Source organism: Strix aluco, chromosome 1, assembly GCF_031877795.1.
Source record: "Strix aluco isolate bStrAlu1 chromosome 1, bStrAlu1.hap1, whole genome shotgun sequence".
NCBI lineage: Eukaryota > Metazoa > Chordata > Aves > Strigiformes > Strigidae > Strix > Strix aluco.
This window is the reverse complement of record NC_133931.1, coordinates 47706875-47726616: the sequence shown is the minus strand read 5'-3', so window position 1 is coordinate 47726616 and position 19742 is coordinate 47706875. Positions and strand designations below refer to the sequence as shown.

The 19742-nt window shown below is 40.5% G+C and overlaps 1 protein-coding gene across 1 annotated transcript in view; it reads right to left on the bottom strand.

The window, feature by feature from the left end:
• Positions 1-19742, bottom strand: part of KLHL14 (kelch like family member 14) — a 63541-nt gene that overhangs the window by 33140 nt on the left and 10659 nt on the right. Inside the window, exon 3 of the mRNA XM_074820125.1 lies at positions 12414-12535. Within this exon, the coding sequence (XP_074676226.1) occupies positions 12414-12535 (122 nt within the window). The remainder of the gene's footprint in view (positions 1-12413; positions 12536-19742) is intronic.

Below are 19742 nucleotides of genomic sequence, written 5' to 3'. Positions count from 1 at the left end.
TAAATGCCCAGCTGATTCCAGCAGTTGTGATTCTGCTGAATAAAACAAAGCTTAAACGAGCTTGTGCAGACATTAGTGGTAATGCAGCTGGGAGACAAGGACTGCATGGGGACTAGCCAGAAGGCTGGGATTTGGACACCACAGATCAGCCAGCTCTGTGCTACTGGCTGCCACAGTACTTAAAAGTGCTTAAAATAATTGTAGTTCTCTGGAGAGAGTATATAGATAAACTCTGTCCTATGTTAATGCACCGTCATATAGAGTTGTTTACAGGCAGTACTTAGTAAAGTACTTAAGCATGTATTTAAACACACTGCTGAACATCAGTGTGATTAATACTATGCTGAATTAGAGATATGATATGAATACATTTTTCTGCTGTTGTAATTTTTCATTATATACACTTACAAGCTGGTCATAAGGATTTTCTTTCAGTTTTGCATTCAGCAAATGAGTTAATTTGGGAGTCAAATTCTGCCTTAGTTATGCCTGCACAATGCCTTTCACATGCATGAGGGCAGAAGACTGTTCCATGACCTTTAATTGGACTTCTTTTTTGTTAGTCTTTAATGATTCGTCAAGGAAAAAAAAAATCATCTGGTTCTTTCTTTCTCATCTGGCAGCTCCTTGACATTCCTTTCATGTCATTTCAATCAAAAAAGTATCTTTTACATATGGTATGTATGTTTGTTAAGGCTGTGCACATACAGCAGCTGTAATTCTTGACCAGCAAGCAAGCAGCCGCTGGTGAGTACAGATCAGAGCCATACACTCTGCTCTCCTGCATGTAAAACTTGGGGGGAAGGGGGGGGAGGGGCGAGAAGGGAAGAGAAGAAACATGCCTCTTGCATCACTTATCATCATAATTCTACTTAAATCTATTTTAATGATTTCTAATAACACAATTTGCCAAGCTTCCACACCTGAAAGTGATGAAAGTACATCTCTCAATTTTTCTTTTCCTGCTTAACCCAGGGAGGAGTGTTTACCATCTCCTAGTTTCAAATTTTGGAGTCAAACTTTTTTTATTTATTTTATTTTTTTAAAGTAATTAGAACTCAAAGCATTGGCCTACCCATATACATTAAGGTGTTGGTTATTGCCATCACTGCAAAACTGCTACTCCATTTGCATTTATCTAGTTTTTACTCACAAGGAAACAAGTACGATTTAATAGTTGTAGCTGTAGCCACCTCAGAGTTGAAGACTTTTTTCCCCCTAAATTAAAGCTAAATCGTGTGCATTAAATACGTTATCTACTTGTAATAAAATGGGAAATTTTAAAATGATTCAGTCACAGATAATTTGTTACTGAAAACGACAGGCTCATATCAGCTGCTAGAAGCTCTGGGTGTTTGCTGAGCTCAGTGAGCATCCGGGTAGGTTTACCCGGGTTCATGGATAAGAGAGAGTGGAAAAGATCCCAATTCTCTTTCACTGACCCTCTCACCAGCTCCCAAGAAGCCCGAGTGGGGGTCTGTCATGATAAATGGCTGGGGTGCCAGGCGCCCACGCCTCAGCCCACGGACACAGGTTAGCTCAGGGCACCTCAGCTAGAAACCAGTTGCCCTCTCCGTGCCAAAAATACAGCCTGGATTATTTCACACACCACTCCCTGCAGGCACTACAGATAAGACAATCCCATACTGGGCTACAGCCACTCGCCCCAGCCCACCGACACCACCTGCTTAGGCCTTGCACCCTCAAACACTCTTGTGACATGACTTATTGCATTGGACACCCTGCCTTGGTCTCCTGTTATAAAGAGACTGCTCTGGGAGACTGTGACAGCACCTCCCACCCCTTCATAAACCTTAACTTAAGGTCACTCATGAGCAGTAGGAGTCTTAGAGCAGCGCTGGAGGAGACCCAGAGGGAGGACCGGAGACATCCCGCACCACGTGTGGAGGGTGGGGATCAGGCCCCTGACAGCAGAGCTGCAAGCTGAGCTGGGAGCCCCAGGTCCCAAGCCAAGGCCCCCATGAAGCTAGCACAGTGATTCTCCAGGGCAGCTCTCGAGGGGCTCAAAGTCACCCACTTTTTTTTTGCCATTGAGGGTGATCTACTCACAAGCAGAGAGGGCAGAGTCATGGGGCAAGACAGGGTAGCTTGTACTACAGCTGCCTTTGTTGCTCCTGCCCAGCAAATACTAGAGGACATCACTCATCTAGATAGATGGGAAGGCATATGTTAAAGCAATTAATTCATTTGCCCTAAAAGATTGAGGCCAGGCCAGGATTTGTACCTTTCCTAGTGCTCAGTCTGATCTTAAGCAATGGGATTTCCACCATTTCCCATGGGAGATTATTCCACAACCTAATAGATCTCAATGTCAGGAAGTTTTTTCCTGATATTCAGCCATAATTCATATCCATGAATTATGAGCTACTGTCGACATCACACCCATTGAGGCATTCCTAGAGTCTGCTTCATTTAAAATTATATGCTCTAGTTATGCAGGGTTTCTGTGTACTAGGGCAAAATGCTTTTTCTGCAGGTTAATTCATTACTATTCAATTTGTTAACACTTTTTTTCTCGGTGTGAACAGTCATTCTGCAGTTGCATACCCTATAGTAGCACAGTCCCCATTTGGGAGTAGAATCACAATAGATAAATATGACAAAACAACATACCAAAAACCATCCCCGTAAAGATCTGTTAGTCTGTTTCTGCAGATACTTACTCCAGCGTTCAGTTAAATGAAAGCAGTAGCTTTCATTTTCATGTTGAAAGCAGTAGCTTTCAACACCTGGTATTAGACAGAAAGCTTAGAAAAAAAACCCCTCTCAAGTCCATAATAAATTTTATTTCTGTCTTAAACAGAGGGAAGGTACAGAAGTAGGGGGGTGCGTAGGAAAGGGGGAAGGGATGGGGAAAGAAAGAGAGAAAGGAACTTAATCAAGCTGTGAGAAAACAGAGGAGAATTGAACAGAGAAGGACTTAACTACAAACAATGAGCCACCACAACACAGTAAGGACATACAATAGCAAATAAAGTTGAGTATGCAAAATGTGCACATCTTGCCATTAATAGCACTTACAAAACTGAGAAAGTGAAGGCAGGCTTCTGAAATCTGTATTGCAAATAATTGTGTACAAAACACTTCTTGGAAGGAAACTGCCTTTTGTTTTAGCAACATTTGAGAGGAGAAAATTTATAAACCATGTATCAATTTATCAAAAAAGTCTGAGGATTTCTATGAGAATTTTTTATGATTACATTTTGCCCAGCTACCAGTGCTTTGCCATCCTGTTTGCAACCCATTTGTACATAAATAAAATGTCACATTAGAAACTGAAAAAAGGGAATGCTTTCTAAAGTAAGCAACTAGAAACACACCAGAGTTCATTTTTATCTCCATACATGCCTAGCTCCCATTAATGCTACATAAATCCCGGAGCAACCAGATAAGAATAAACACATAAATTTTACCTGAAATCACCTAAGAAACAGAAAGCCATGTTTGCAGCAAGCACTAAATTCACACAATGCCACATAATTTTGTGTGGAAGTTATTTTAGAGACAGTGACCAAACAGTATTAAGGGACCTACACAAACAGATCCTGTGAGAACATTTTTGACAATATTTCCTTTCACTAGAAATTATGTGACTTTACTGAAATCTGTATCTAGCCAGGTGAGACACTTGCTTTGGACAAAAAACAGGACAATGCAGCTCCCAGTTCCTACAGCACCAGGATATATGTGTTCATAGCAGACACACAATGCCCACAGACTGAGATGACTCGAAATGTTGCAGATCCTTTAGGACTGCATTAAGCCCAAGTATCTATGCTCTGTTGCTCACCGGGGTTTACCCTTGAAGTCATGGCAACTTGCTATTTGTAGCTACACAGTTTCTGGTTTGCAGTTAGCTTTGCAACACTGGACAAAACTGTCTTTGGTGGGGCTGTGAAATACCCCTTGGGATACACATGAGGGATTCATAAGTTTAAAAATTGTACTCTGATTTGAGCAAAGCAGGGACTCGAACCTCAGCTGCCTGCCTCTTCCACACCCCACAAGAGTTGTTGAGATGAGAAGGGACATTCTGATGCAACACTGGTTTTCCAAAAACATTTGAAGGAATTTGTTCTCATTTTGCCTTGAAATAAAGCTGTAGAGGTTGCTGCAAAATGGAACAGTCATCCTCAAGCCATCTGTAAAGATGCGTAACTCAAGTTGAAAGATGAGGTAGAAAAAGGTAAGTTCTGTGATCCAGGAGGAGGTTTTTGAGTCAAAGGTTTTGATGTACTTTCAAGGATATAGCAGTGTGTGGCATCTCCAGGAACCAGCAGCTTTCTTTTAAGACGTCTCCGCAGAAGCCTGACATCAGCATCTGCTGTGGAAATGGCACATATCACCCAATAACTCACCTGTCTTACACCTGATACCTTCTTACTTGGGGCCACCCACAGCTCAGCTCTGCACTGTCTCAGTGCCCTGTCTAAGGATGTCTTAGAACAGAGCTGTGCCTTGTTCTCTTATCCCACTCCAGTTTTCAACCACCAACAGTCCTGGCTGAGCACAGGCAAGGAACAGGACATTTGGGTAACACTTCTGGACTCTACCTTTGCCAGTGGAGTTTCTGAGGATGAAGCTGAGTAGATTCAGGCATCTTTGCATATGTGGAAGAAAATGAACAGCCTGGTTTCCAGAGAGGTGGGTGTTCACAAATTCATAACAAAGGGCAGAAAGTATCCAAGAGAAGCTGAAAGACTATTGAAGGCTTCAGCACAAACAGACTGAATGCAGTGATAAGATTGGCCATTTCAAAGACACAGCATAGCAAGATATAAAGTGACTAGGAGTAAAGGAAGAGAAAGCTATCCAGAATCTATAATACATTGCACTTATAAGTAAGAGGGGAATATGCAGAAGAGTCTGCTTTATAAATAAGCAGAAAGTCTCAACTGAAATGAAAAAAAAAAAAGTAGTGAATCATTTACTTACACTAGCCCTTCATTCTCTGAAGTGAAGTGAACAGGTTGCTTGGTCAAGCCAGGCACAGAGTACAGAGGTTATCACAAAAGATACACACAGTCAAGTAACACCTGTGTAAAAGCAGAAACTAACAATATTGTAATGAAAAAGAAAAATGCACAGAAAGAGAGCTGACATTTCTTGAAAGTTATCTCAAATGGTAGTGCAGAAGCAAACAATATTTAAGGCACATATACAGCATTCATTGTGAGAACACGCCACATTTTCACTCATTCTTAGAGCTCTTGCTCTTTGCGCAGGCGTGCACCATTAATGGCACCTGCATGGTTGAATTCCCATGCATCATCCTCAGAATGGGAGTTGTGGCTAACCTCTAGTATGTCACATGTTAAAAAATACTCTTCACTGTATTTCTGTTTCTCACTTCTACATTCTCACTTCACCGTATGTGTAAAGCATGTGGCTTACTGGCAATGTGTCTGACCACATTGAATAAATCTCCTAAATCCAGGCTTAAAGTTGGATAGTTGTACTGATCTGTCAACTTTTCTGTGTATGAATCTCTTTTATTTTGTGACTGTATTTTCCTGGTTTTGAACCTTTTAAAAGGGGCTAAATGTAAGAATGGAAAATATAGATGGAATTTATGTTTAAAATTAGCTTTTAATGCAATCAGAGTGTTTATTTAAGAAGGAGGATACATATGAGCATGCACATATGTGTACACGTACTTGTACAACTTCTGCATCCACCTACCACATTTATTAAATCTGTCTAGTGGATAATATCAAGACTTCTTCCTTAGCAATATGCTAATGCTTGCTCAAGCTTTTCAATGCAGTGCTGAAACCATCCTCGACACAGCACTGAAGCAGTAGCTGCAGCATCCCCGACTGCTGGATAAATGGAGTAAGAGAGATGAAATTTATCAGGGCTGCCAAGAAGTGTTCATCAAGACAGATTTTTGATTAACATAAGTGTGCACTATTCTCACAAGTGACAAAAAAAGGGGGAAGAAATTATAACTGGCGTATGTCAAGAGATTTAACCTGCCCATCTGACTCGACTCACTTTTTGCAAACACCACTTCTTATTCATTTACCAATTCATTGGTGGCAAACTGAGGGAGGAAACCTTTACTTCTAACACACTATCACTCTTCTAAAATGTAAAAGCTCTACAGTGGATAAATTTATTTACTTAAAAGATGTAACATTTCCAAAGGCACAATATGTGCTAGGCATCTAGTGGTCCTTAAACCGACATTTATGCCTTTGAAAATTTCTCCCAAGAACCTCTGACGTGAGCATATAAATCATACTGCTTGTCTTGTAAGTAACCAACTTGGAAAAGAGAAAACTGGATAAAGCACTCCACCACATGAAGGACTGAGAAGCTCTTAGTGACTCCAAAGCCATTTCAGAAAAACAGAGGAACAGTTTTGTTATTAATTTGCCCAGGAAGGACAAAGCATCATTCTGTATAGGAAAGGCTGATACAACTGAGCACCACAGAATTGCCAAAGAAAACGGACAAGAAAGAAATATAACCTATTCCAGCAGAAATTATGTAGGCTGGGGAGTGGAGTGACCCAGGTTCTCTGATGCTGACTACAGCGTGAAGCAAAACATTCTACCTTCCTTTTACTTGACTTTCCTATGAATTAGATGCATAAATAATGATGCTGAAAGGGTTTGAGAACCACCAGTATGCCTAAGTGTTGGCTGACATTCAAAATGTTGTTACTGAAGATGGAGGGCTGATGTACAGGAGGCTGTACTGTCACAGAACATATTCAAGCGAAATTTAAAAAGTCAAAATGACAGAAATAAAAAGATGTTGTAGTCAGACCAGACTACCTGCAGTGGACATTGCCTCATGTAAAAATGGAAGCACAGCCAACCTGGGGAAGGAAGGAGAAGGCAGACCGCCTTTATCAGAGCATCGAGGATGAAAAGATTACCGTCTGCTTGTTACGATCAGTGAGTAAGAGGAAGACAAATAAATGACAACTCCTTGATATTGTGTGATTGCTGCTGACATGAAGGAGAGGGATGGAGAAGTAAATCGAAGTGCCTGATTCATTGTTTGTCCTTACACGTTGACCAAACACAGCAGACTTAAATATACCTAGCAAAGTGTAGGAAGGTCAAGATAACTAAAATAAGACTAAGGGGTAACTAGGAGAAGAAGTAACCAGAAATGAGGTGTTGGTCATTCTGACTAAATTCACCAGTCTGGCAACCTTCTGGACATTTCCCTCTCTTTCCTACCCAAATATATCACCTGTGTCATACTTCTCATTGAACAATGACGTTGGCTTTTACATTGGATTAAAATCCAAACCTAGTACAATCCTTAAGCATAAATGCTTTATTGCCCATATGTGTATTTGCCACTACTTTGATGCACACTGAATCCTCTCTGTGCTTTACCCAGATGATGTGGTTAACTAGGGAGGTTAAGGAATGTTACAATTAGCAACTTATTGAAAAACAAAGTACCATAGGAAAGAAAGATCTGCTGCAGCTGCAGCTTCACATGTGTCATGTGAAAGTTCAGTAACGCTTCCAACATTTTACCCTTTTGTGCTTTAAAGAAAAAGGAATTTTGCATTAAAAGGAGGATTTGCTGTACACCTAGAATTCTGTAAGACACAGTTTCTCTCCTACTCATCGCTTTTAATCAGACAGATGGATACATTGCTATGGAAAAAATACAAAAAATAAAACTAAAACAATGACTGCATCATTTTTATTTATTTCTTGCATTCTCTGTTCACGTAGCAGGAAATTTAATTCCAGTTGGATCAGTCTCTTGTGATATTTTTTTCCTTCATTTAATATATTTTTTAAATGCTTAGAGGCATTATGACAGCAAAGCATGTATTTTTTGCCCTGGTTTATACCCATCATCCTTACCATTACAACAAGACAAAAGCATTAAAGTAAAATTAATCATGTCAAAAGATTTTAGCAAAAAACAAGGGAGACCATGCATAAAGCATCGCTTTGTCTAGTGTGAAGTCACGCTCTGATTAAAAACATATAATGAAAGTGAAAGTAATACATCATTGCCTTAGCAGTAGGGTTTTTGGGAGAGCTATGCAATTCTGAACACAAAAAATCTTTATAGGCTCTGGATTTTGAAACTTGCAATTATTATAGAATAATTCTAACAAACAAAACACTGTGTCACTTCCTTAAAGTTTAATTAATCTTAAATGCTGCAGTTAAAACAAACAAGCAAAGGAGTTCTACAATTAAACAGGGACTCCTGGCAGGACTGTAGCTGGTAATTAAAACTGAAGTAGCAGTGGCTGGTTCTGAGCAGTGAGGCATGAGGTGGTGACACAGAGACCCCCCCAGCTGCCCCACATCCAGTAAGTAGTTACGAAGACTGCGAAATGTCATGGAATAATGAAACCCCAATAATAGAGCAGAACTTTTGCTGTTATTAAGGACTGTCAAACACCCATCAGCTGTTCAGTTTGTGTCACTGGCCAGGGGTAGCCTGTTGCTGCTACGTGACATAGGTAGTACCCAGTTAAAAAATGAACTGGTGTTTGTGCACATGTAGGCAAGCCTGAAAAGAAACCACGCAGCGAAGATCCATTTGCTGTACTTTGCCATACAGTCTATAAAAACCTCTACTTTGCTCAGGCACAACCATGTAATAAGTAGTGTTTCAAATTAAACAGTAACATGCACATTATGAATCTCAGATTCGGATTGTGCCCGCACCAAGTAAAATTAGGTGGCTGAAAATGTTTGTAAAATGCCACTTACTTTCTCCCTTTTTTTTCCTTATTTTGTCTCTATTCTTTGTTGCCAACATAGAAAAAATAACTCTCCAAGAAATACCAGACAGGAAAAATACACAGTAATACCAGACTGTGAAAAATCTACCGATCCCTTGAGCCATAGCATTCTTGCCTATAGATGATGACATTAAAAATTGGAAATGAGTGCATGCTTCCCCTCCTCTTCTGGATCTATGAACAAGGCAAGTTGTTTTCCTGATACCTTTAGAATTACTCCCATTAGTACTGATGCATTTGGTGCTTTGGGTAGCCAGGCAGAGAGAGGTGGGCAGTATCCCCTGCCAATAGATCTAGTCTTGTCGCGGGAACAAAATGAGATTGCTACTCTGTTGAGCTGTCATACTCGATAGCTTGTGCTGTTCCACCTGCAACTGTCTTCATAGCTCCAACTGCAGTGCCACAGCTTACATGTAGTCTGTAGTTTCTGATGGTTGATCTTCTCGTGTTCCTTATGCATCACACAAGGCAGGACACAGAGCCCTAAGCAACTGAGTGGTTGCAACAGCCACTCTCCATGCTGAGAAGCAAAAAGGCAACAGGAAAGTAGCTCCCTCTCAAACAGGTTTGCAGGCCCTGCTGAGTAACTTTTCTCCTCTCAGTGGAGGATGACAAACGGAGGTTCGGTCTCCTCCCATCCATCTCCTTCTCAATGGCCCTGCCACTGCACCCAGTGTTTGCAAGCTTCTTTCCCACCCTCCCTACCTCCAAATGCCACTGGCAGAGACAGCAAAAAAATGAGTAATGTAGATGGGATGATGGAGGGAAAGGGAAATCTCTGTGTGCATTTACATTGGATCAGTAAGCCTCTAAGTGAAAAAACTGCCTTTTTGTTGGTGTGTGTGTGTGAGACTACTGGAGGGTAGAAGGTTAAAGAAAAGACTTTGCAAACATTTGCTAATACAGGAAGAAATCAAATACACGTAAGGCAATAATAAGATAGAATACCCTTAAATACCAGACTACAAGGACTGAGATTCTTCGTATCACAGAACCTCATGAGCAGGACATGGCTTTTGGTCTGTCCCCATTCTCTAGGGAGGAAAATCCTCATTTGCACTGATGAGTTGGGGGTGAACTGCAACCTCAGGACTGACAGCACTGTCTAAACAGGTGAAAAAGAAACAGAAAAAAATACTTCCTCCTCTGCTGCTGGTTACACATCTCTGATAAGAATAAACAGACCAATTATTTTCCAAAACTGTGACCTGGGAGAAAGGTAAAAGAGTAAAGGAAGGGAATAAATGTAATTCCTAAGTTGCAAAAAGTACATGAAAAATAAAGATAGAACAATGTCATTAAATTCCCACACACTGTAAATGTCACAGTACATTGATACAACACCATGACTGCACTGAACTACCACCATGTTATAAGGTGGTTAGTTTGTGGTCTTCCCTGAAACTGCTCACAGTTCTTCAAGTCCCAGCACACCTATGCTGTAGATTCCTTCAACGTTGTACAGAAATGACACGACAAAAGTTCTACTCCAATTTGTCTCCAGATCCCATCCTGTCTTATATTAAGTTAGAAAATAAAGCAGGGGATACTTGAAACTCTTATTTCAACTCTTATAAAAAAAATATTGCTACCATTTGATGAGTAGTAATAATATTTGCTAAGAAACCATGCTTGTTAACATTTAGTCTTTTTCAGTGTGAAAAGACAAGCATTCTCCTCTGTGTTCCTCAAACAGTAGTCTGGGCCAAGAGGGCATCCTTTTCTAGCAGGTTTTGTAAGAACAGGATTACTTGTGTCATGAGAGGGTTGTGTATTTGACAGCTATTGTCTCAGCCGACACTGAGACAGATCCTGGGACATTCAGGACTTCCAGTACTGAGCACCAAGTGCTTGAACATGAGAAAACTGTATTAGGACTGTATTATCTTTTAATCACAGCACAGAAGTCTAGGTGCATTAACCAGAATGGAAAGTGAATTTTTATTCACTGTTTGTTAGAGGTAGCACAGAAAAGACTACATTCTTCTGATAAAATTACATAAAATTATTCAGAAACGTCTCTCAACACCAACATAGATGGTGGTGCTATTCAAATACTAGCGATGGACTTTTAACCAGAGCATTTAGGTATCATGCCTCTGGATCCAGTTTCCCACAGTCTTGGAGACAGCATCACAATGTAAGTAACCAAGAACTGCGTAAATTTTATTCTTACAAAATCTGACATATCTACAGATAGGTAAGATTCAGAATAAAGTTTTTTACTTTAATTCAGTGAAGAGTTCAGACCTTGAAGCAAGAAATCCAGTTCTTCTGCCTCTCCTGGTGAGTCACTGGATTAGACACAACAATTTCAAGAAATCTGAACTCTTCTGCCTTATGTAATATCATTGATTTTTCACTGACTTACCATCTTCAGAATTTTCTTAAAAGTAGTGTACAGAGGTGAGCATCATATCTCATTATTCTGAAAAATGTGAAGCATAGTATGTTCCCTAATATGGATGCTGTAGACTTCTGTAATGTACAGTTCACACAACCTTTTGTAATTGCCATTCTTATAGAAGACCCTCAACTATTAGTCCAGGGCATCTATATCTTAAGCAGTCTTTATGTTGCAGCATTTTGACAAAGATGCCTAAATTTTCAATGGAAGAAAACAATTTGTAAAGGCATAATTTCAACTCCTGCATCATAGAAGCCTTTTTAATTCTTTTTCATCCTAACCTGTGAATGTAATATTAATGTGGATGTATCCTGGACTTTGGATAAGGGATGAAGAACAGAATCCTGTAAAAACTGTTTTACTGGGGAAAAAAAGCAGGTCTATTAGGAAATCCAGGTTTTACCAGTTGTCCAGTTTTAGAAGTATGGCTTTGATTTATGGATCAAAATTGCTCATTTATTATTTTATCTATACTGCTTTGGGCAATTTTGACAGTTAAAATTTAGTTTTATTGACCAATGCAGCCAGTTTAGCCACAAGGGGACTAATGCACACACAGCCTGCTGCACTCAAGAAGCTATGATTTGATTCCATGACCAAGTCAGACTGGGAATCGCAACCAACATAACAATAAGTTCCAAATCTCGATGCTCGAGGCAAAATACTTACTCTAAAACACAATCAACCTTTAAAAGAAGGTGGGAAAGAATTTTGTGATAGGAGCCTCCGTGCACTGTTTATTGTAGCTGATATATTCCACCAATGCTTCTGTCAGCAATGGACGCAGAGCAGTACAGAGGAAACCTTTCTTTAATGATTGTGGACAACAGATAAAGCTGGAAGAAGGAAATGAAAATGCAAAAGAGAATCAAAGGTGTGCTCTAATACTATGGCTTACCAGGGATCTGACTCTGAGAAAACTGTCTTGAACGTTGCCTTTTTTTTCCCTAAACCAGATTTTATTCATATGTATAAAAATATGCATGTATTCATGTTGCAGTATGAGAGACTTGCAAGTTTACTTAAAAAACTTACTGGAATGATTTTAAGCCAATGTTAATTTAGGCCTATCCTATTATAAAATTAGCATCTTCTGCAATCTCAATTTATTGCTCCATTGTGAAGCCCCTTGTGATACATAAACAAATCTCTGAAGAGAAACAAATCAATAAAGTGTCTAATTTGATTAACCATGTTTTTAAATTCATCAAGACAACTGTACAAAAGTAAACCACTTACTTGTCAGTATTTTCCATGTCTTCTTTTCATCATCATAATACTGAACCAAATTGCTGGGTAGCCGGTCAGGTCCGGGAGGCAATCCTCCAACCAATAACAGCATTTTCTTATTGGAACGAATTCTTCACCCAAAACAAGAGGAAAGATGAACAACCACATTACTGAGGAGTATTTTTAGTGGCAACAAAATCATAACCATCAAAAGAATGTTCACTGCTTGCAGTTTTCTATTTCATTTTTTGTGTTTCTTTTCCCAATCATGTCTCAACAATTTTTTGAACCAAGCAGAAAAATGATCAGAAAAGCTGCATATCTCTCTACTCATGGAATAATAAGCTTCCTTTATGCAATTTGTTAGAGGTTCATTCTAGAACGACCTTTTTCTTATATTATCCCTTTAAATCATCACTCTTTACAGCTGAATACACATGAAATGCTCTGGAGTTGTACTAAGGTTAAGCATTAAAGTTGCATGTCAAAAATCGTATTAGTCAAAATCATTATTATAAGCCATTCTACACTCAAAGAACCTTGAAAAAATTAAGGTTATGCAGAGAGTTTGTGAGCCAACTCTTTAATCACACACTGAACTTCAGATATATAGTTTAGTACAATTAGCAGCACTGGGCTAATGGTTATGGGTTAAATGCTACTTACAAGCACTTTTGTTTGTTTAATTTAGTCCAGACTCTTGCTTTCACTCTCCCCCCCGGCTGCCCCCCTTCTCTTTGCTCTCCCCCTGTGCACCACTGGCTATAGCAACACCAATTGGTAAAAATGAGACTGTGATGTTGTTGTGAGCCTCCCCAGAGTGGAGCCCTGCCAATGCTTGCCACTGATCCAGCGGCATGAACCTGCTCAACTGTGCAAAGTCACTCTAATTCCCTCCCTCTGTTTTTCTACCTTCTCCCCCAGGGGGCAACCACTGAAAGGAGTGACTACCCACCCATCAAGAGCTGGCAATTCGCTGCTATTAACCGTGACCGTGATTCCCAATCTGCCTGGCAGTTCTTAAGAACAGGACTGCAATGTCTCATATGCAGTAAAAGCGGTTATCTGCACCCTGGCCTCCAATGCTCCACCTGATGAATGCACGATTTCTTTGCAACATTAAGGGATTTAGCACAATTGTAAGTGAAAAGGGGAGGGGAGGCCCAGACCCCCAGATGAGCCCTGATGCTTTAATAGTCACTTCGCATATAATTGAACTTTCATCAGTTATACTAAGCTTGGGTGTGATAACGCTGAAATAAAGGTCCACACTCAAAACGTTCCTGTGAAGTATGGAAGGTGACGTAGCCTGGAAAAAATGCATCATACGAATGAATGTGCAGGAGGTCCATGCCGTTGATGGAAAGCACCCTTGCCAAACATCAACATTTTTCCAAGCACGACAACATCACTGTAGCAATCTGTGTGTCAGTCTGCAGCAAACACTCCTGGCCAAGAAGGGTACAGAATGGCACGAACCAAAGCCCACCACCACAACTGCACATGGCGGTGTCAAACTGACACCCAGGAGCTCCAATCTCAGCCGTGCACTCCGGCAGCGAGGGCTTTACTACTGAGGCATACCAGTGGCTTAGTTCCAACTACAACCTAGAATGAGTGTTGTGGAGGCCCACCAATTTATGTTTGTATCAGGACAGCATCCTCTCTTGAGAAGACTGGGCAAAATGAACTAGGCTGTGCTGTAGACACACTCTACCTGAAAGGAACCTCCTTCAGGAAGGGAGCACACGGCTGCAGGCTTGATCCACATGATGCTGAGGAATAAAACCTTTCAAATGGCTACCCAAAAGACAACTACAGACTGCAGAAACATCTATCACAAGGATGGCCAGGGAACTATCTGGCAGATGGCCTTGTTTGTTTTTAAATGGATTTAGGGCTCAGGGAAGGTCCTGAATTGACAGTGGAGAAAACAAAACCCTCACACTCCAGGGGCAGGAGCTACAACACAGGGACAGTGACACTGTCCCATGCTGTCCTACCCCCTTGCTTCGCTCCCGACTTGGGGGGAGCCCCCACTCTCCTTCAGTCTTTCTGACAAGCCAGCCTTCGACCTCTGCAACGGAACATGCTATATACTGTCAAAATATGACTGTTAAACTGATCTATGTAGAGTATCAGGAACCATCTCATGATCACTGTCAGCACAGACTCCACTCAGTGAGACCAAGCTCTGGGCAAAGCTTTCATAAGCATTGCCAGAGTCTTGAAACGTTCAATCTCCCCAGTAAAGTTTTTAATGAGAGAACATTTGATAAAAACTATGCAACAAAGGACTATGATAAACTATTTTTGGTATGAGTTAGGGATGACTGCACACGTAACAAGTGGCAGAGCAAACCAGAGCCATAAGTCAGTTATGCATGGCCATCCCTAACGATAGAGAATAAATTGTTTATTCCAACCCTCTTGTGTTGTATGTTATATCACAATCAACTCCCTGTGTATTGTAAAATTCAGAATGCCCTTGCAAGGTTTACTTGATAAAGGAGTTTATTTTGATTTTCATCTTTCATCTGTAAAACTCCCTTCTAACTCCAAAGCACTGTGAAAAACCAACGAATGGCCAAGGCTCAATAGTTAAGGTGAAGAATGAAATGTCAGATATAACTCTGAGTTTCCAGACTTTGGCAGCTGCAACTATCCTTAACATTACTTTTTCAGCTAAACAACCTGAGCAGCTACTGTTTCTTGAGAAAGAGCAGTACTGCTACATGGGAATGTTTAGAAAATATTTAGTATTTTTACATATTTAAAACGGGAAGTAGCATGAACAGAAGCCCTTAATAAAAGTTTAATAAGAACTTAATAGCCAGCACAGTCTCTACTAAAAGCACAGGGAACTCTCACGTGGCAAAGAAAAGATGGTTCTTTTACTCAAAAGTATCTAATTCATCTAGATTGAGAGCTCTTCCAGTGAAGCAAGTAAAGATAATGCAGTGACTAAAGATATGCATGTTTTAAACTGATGTGTTTTCATGGAGCCAATTCTGCTTTTTAAGTTTTGGTGTGAATCACTGTATTTTAGGTTTTGAAAAAAAACCCTTCTTACATTATATTTGTGTTTCCTATTGCACTGAGCAGTACTGTTAAAATCTTAAAATACATTCTAAAACATGAAAGACATAGAAATGATCATTGCTTATGTGCAGGAGACTTTTCCAAATATTAATAAAAATGTAATTCAGTGAAACACTATGATGATGGCAGGATTTAAAAAAATGTGTAATACCTTAGCAAGATAAAGTTTCTCCCTTTCTTGCAATATTACATGTTTGCTATTTGGATAACTCAAGATTACCATGTGAAATGCTCTGCATTGTATCCAAAACACTCTCTTTTCCTAGTCCTCATTTCACAGTGTAATATACTATTCCATTACATACTGGGGTTTACAGTGTCCCTAGCAAGGCTATTATGATCATCTTGTGTTCAATTAACAGTAGCGAGTCCTGGTCAGAGAAGGCTAAAATAATGTGACCAGGCAGGCTGATGTCATGGCAAAGAGCTGAGATAAAACTTACCCATATCTTATCCTGAAAGCATTTCTTATATATAGAATCCAAAACTCTAGCTCTCATTGATGAATATACACATATTGTTATTATTCCGCACACACTTTGCAGCTTCTGTTCTGCAAGGATTTTAAAACACTTAATTCACCTTAATTAAGTTCCTGGGTACCCCATGTGGTGTGAAATTTATTTTGTCTACTTACAAGACTGAAAACGAAAGTATATTTTAAAGTCAACATTTCCAAACTTGCATCCTTTCTTTCAGGCACACAAACATACGAATTTGAGAACTCATGTGCCTTCATTTTCAGGGATGTTGAAAACCCATCAACATACCTAAATCCTACTCACTTCAAAGGTAGCAGCAGATGTGCATCAGCTCTGAAACTCAGGTCACTAGCCCATAGTCCAAACTAACCGTGAATACACAGGGCAAAATGCTGAGCCCAAGTTCATCAACTCAGAAGGAATCAGTAAAGACAGTAACAGACCTCAATATTCCTGACAACCACTCCCACACAAAGTTCTTTTGCAACCTTGATAGCCTCATGTTAATGGAAAACACATGAATGGGAAATACTCTTCTTGTACATTGTTTTTCTTTATTAGCATATCCATCAATCTTGCACTGATGGGTTTTCCTTATCTGGGCAGTTAGAAGTTCATTCTACCAAGGCTGGCAAGAAAACAAGCCCCAACAACAACAACAGGTTTGCTCCAGACTCTTCCAGTTTTTAAACAATGCAGTAAGGCTCCCCTCTCTACATTAGTGAATGCAAAGAAAGGGAAAGAATACAACGATGAAGCAGCAATCCTGTGGTTCTTCATGCATTTGGTGTAGTGTTGCACATCAGAAAGAAAACTGCATCTTAGACATACAAGTGATCATGGTAATCAGTGAGAAAAAAAAAAAAAGACTATCCAACTATACTTTGCTCTTAACTCAGGACTATAAAAAAACAAAAACCCTGGATCATTAATTCTCTTTTAATATAGGCTATCACCGTGGCTTTGAGTATGGAGCGAGCCAGGTGGCTCTTCAGACCAGGGACCTCACAGACATGGGATGCCTCACTCCTGCTTGAGTGCTGACCTTAAACACAGCAGAGCCAATCTGAACTTCAGGTTTTCACTCACTGAACTCAGGTGCAAACAAAAACAGCCAGAAGACCAGCCCAGATCCAGCAAGAGCAGGTGAATGGGTGGTGAATTTTACTGACATCCACAAATCTCATTATATTAAAAGATTTGAGAAACTGGACGCCAACACATGGTGGTACTGTCAAAACACCAAGTAGCAAGAATCTCAGAAAAAGTGGCTGTATTAACATGCAGCAGAAACAACATACTGCAGTGAGATTTAAATACCAACCTCAAGGTAATAGACAAAGATAAAGACACTGTCCCAATCAGCATTTCAGTTGCAGACCTTTTGTCTGTTAACACTAAAGACTTAATTTAATCTTTAGAAACCAGGACGGTCCTTAGCAACCTTTTTCTTCTAAGAAGGCATCTGAAGGAGTGTTGTGTCCAACAAAAATGTAATGGAGAATCTAGTTGCAGTCTGCAAATCTGAACTGATGCTGCAGGCATCCATTTGCCTGTGACTGAAGAAACTGTTTTGCCATCATAGAACATGTGATGACATCTTTGACAATTACCTTCCCGGCTCCTGGAATAGGCGTTTCAGTGCAACAAAAGTGTCATATGAAAACTGCTTATTTCAATGAATTTTGGCTTCCGCAGTTGACTGCAAAGGTAGCCATGATTAGCAACACGTTTAACAGAGAGAAAATATCATTATCCAGGAGTTCAACTATGAACTTGATGAAAAGTTTAACATCTTTATTGATGTTTAACATCTGTTTAACATCTTTATTGATGTTCTAGACGAGGGGATCGAGTGCACCCTCAGTAAGTTTGCAGATGACACCAAGTTGGGTGGGAGTGTTGATCTGCTCGAGGGTAGGGAGGCTCTGCAGAGAGACCTGGACAGGCTGGAGCGATGGGCTACGGCCAACTGTATGAGTTTCAATAAGGCCAAATGCCGGGTGCTGCACTTCGGCCACAACAACCCCCAGCAGGGCTACAGGCTTGGGGAGGAGTGGCTTGAGAGCTGCCAGTCAGAGAGGGACCTGGGGGTGTTGACTGACAGCTGGCTGAACATGAGCCAGCAGTGTGCCCAGGTGGCCAAGAAGGCCAATGGCATCCTGGCCTGTATCAGAAATAGCGTGGCCAGCAGGGACAGGGAAGTGATCTTACCCTTGTACTCAGCACTGGTGACGCCACACCTTGATTACTGTGTTCAGTTTTGGGCCCCTCACTACAAAAAGGACATTGAATTACTCGAGCGTGTCCAGAGAAGGGCAACGAAGCTGGTGAAGGGTCTGGAGCACATGTCGTACGAGGAGCGGCTGAGGGAACTGGGGTTGTTTAGTCTGGAGAAGAGGAGGCTGAGGGGAGACCTCATCGCCCTCTACAGCTACCTGAAAGGAGGTTGCAGAGAGATGGGGATGAGCCTCTTTAACGAAGTAACAAGTGATAGGACAAGAGGTAATGGCCTCAAGTTGCACCAGGGAAGGTTTAGACTGGATATTAGGAAGCATTTCGTTACAGAATGGGTTGTTAGGCGTTGGAATGGGCTGCCCAGGGAGGTGGTGGAGTCCCCATCCCTGGAGGTGTTTAAGAGTTGGGTTGACATGGCGCTGAGGGATATGGTGTAGTTGGGAACTGTTAATGTTGGGTTAATGGTTGGACTGGATGATCTTCAAGGTTTTTTCCAACCTAGATGATTCTGTGAGTCAAATCTGTGAAGAAACTCCTAATATCTTTATTTCCTAAAAACATAAGATACAATGTAAAATTTATTTTGGATGGAGAAATTTTGTGACGTTTTGTTATCACGTAAGATGAATTAATGACCATCACAACCTAGGTATCCAGAATCTCTTCCTAACCCTATGGCACTGCCAGGGGAAGGACCTGAGCTCTCACAGCTGCCAGACCAAGTCCTGCAGATCAGACTTCTGCTGGACCTCTGACCCACCATGAATATCTTTCTCCTTATGGCCAAAGTACAGACCTAAAAGAGTATCTCAATTTTATCAAAACCTAAAGCATGCTGAGGTCTCTTGCAAATTAAAACCAAGAAATTATTTAGTTCTTAGGTTCAAAATATGTTCAAAATTATGCTGAATGCATGAATGTTGCTTTATTAATGGATTTTTCTGACTCTTCCAAGGCACACTTGAAAGAACGTAAAAAACTTTCTGTTAATACTGTACCTGAACACCAGCCTTATCACTCACTTTAGCACCATGAAGATTTTTGTTTTCATCTTTTCATTCTCAATGTGGGCATGCTTAGCAGAAGGCCCTGAGTACAAGTCTTCATTGCAGCAGAGCTCACCATTCACTGAAGAGGTTTGGTGATGCCCAAGAGACACCTGGCCTCCTGCTCATTTAATACATGTTGCTGACCACTGACAGACTGAAGTTTAGGAACATAAATACTAAGTTGGGAATGATTTGCTGCAGACACTGATTGTTGGTGTTGTCTGCTGAATCTACTAGAATTTATTTTTATTTTTGTTCAATGCATTTTTTAAAAATAAATGCATAGAAGAAAGGAGAGTCACTGTTTGCTCCAACAACAATCTTTTCTTTTTGTGTCTATCTAAAAAGCAGAAGTCGAACTGTAAGTGAATCTCTTGTCTGACAGTCTACACTTAGCTGTTGCAAAGTTACCTGACAAGTTAAAGTTTCCTTTATTTCTACAGTTGCCAGATAATTTTCCATCCTCT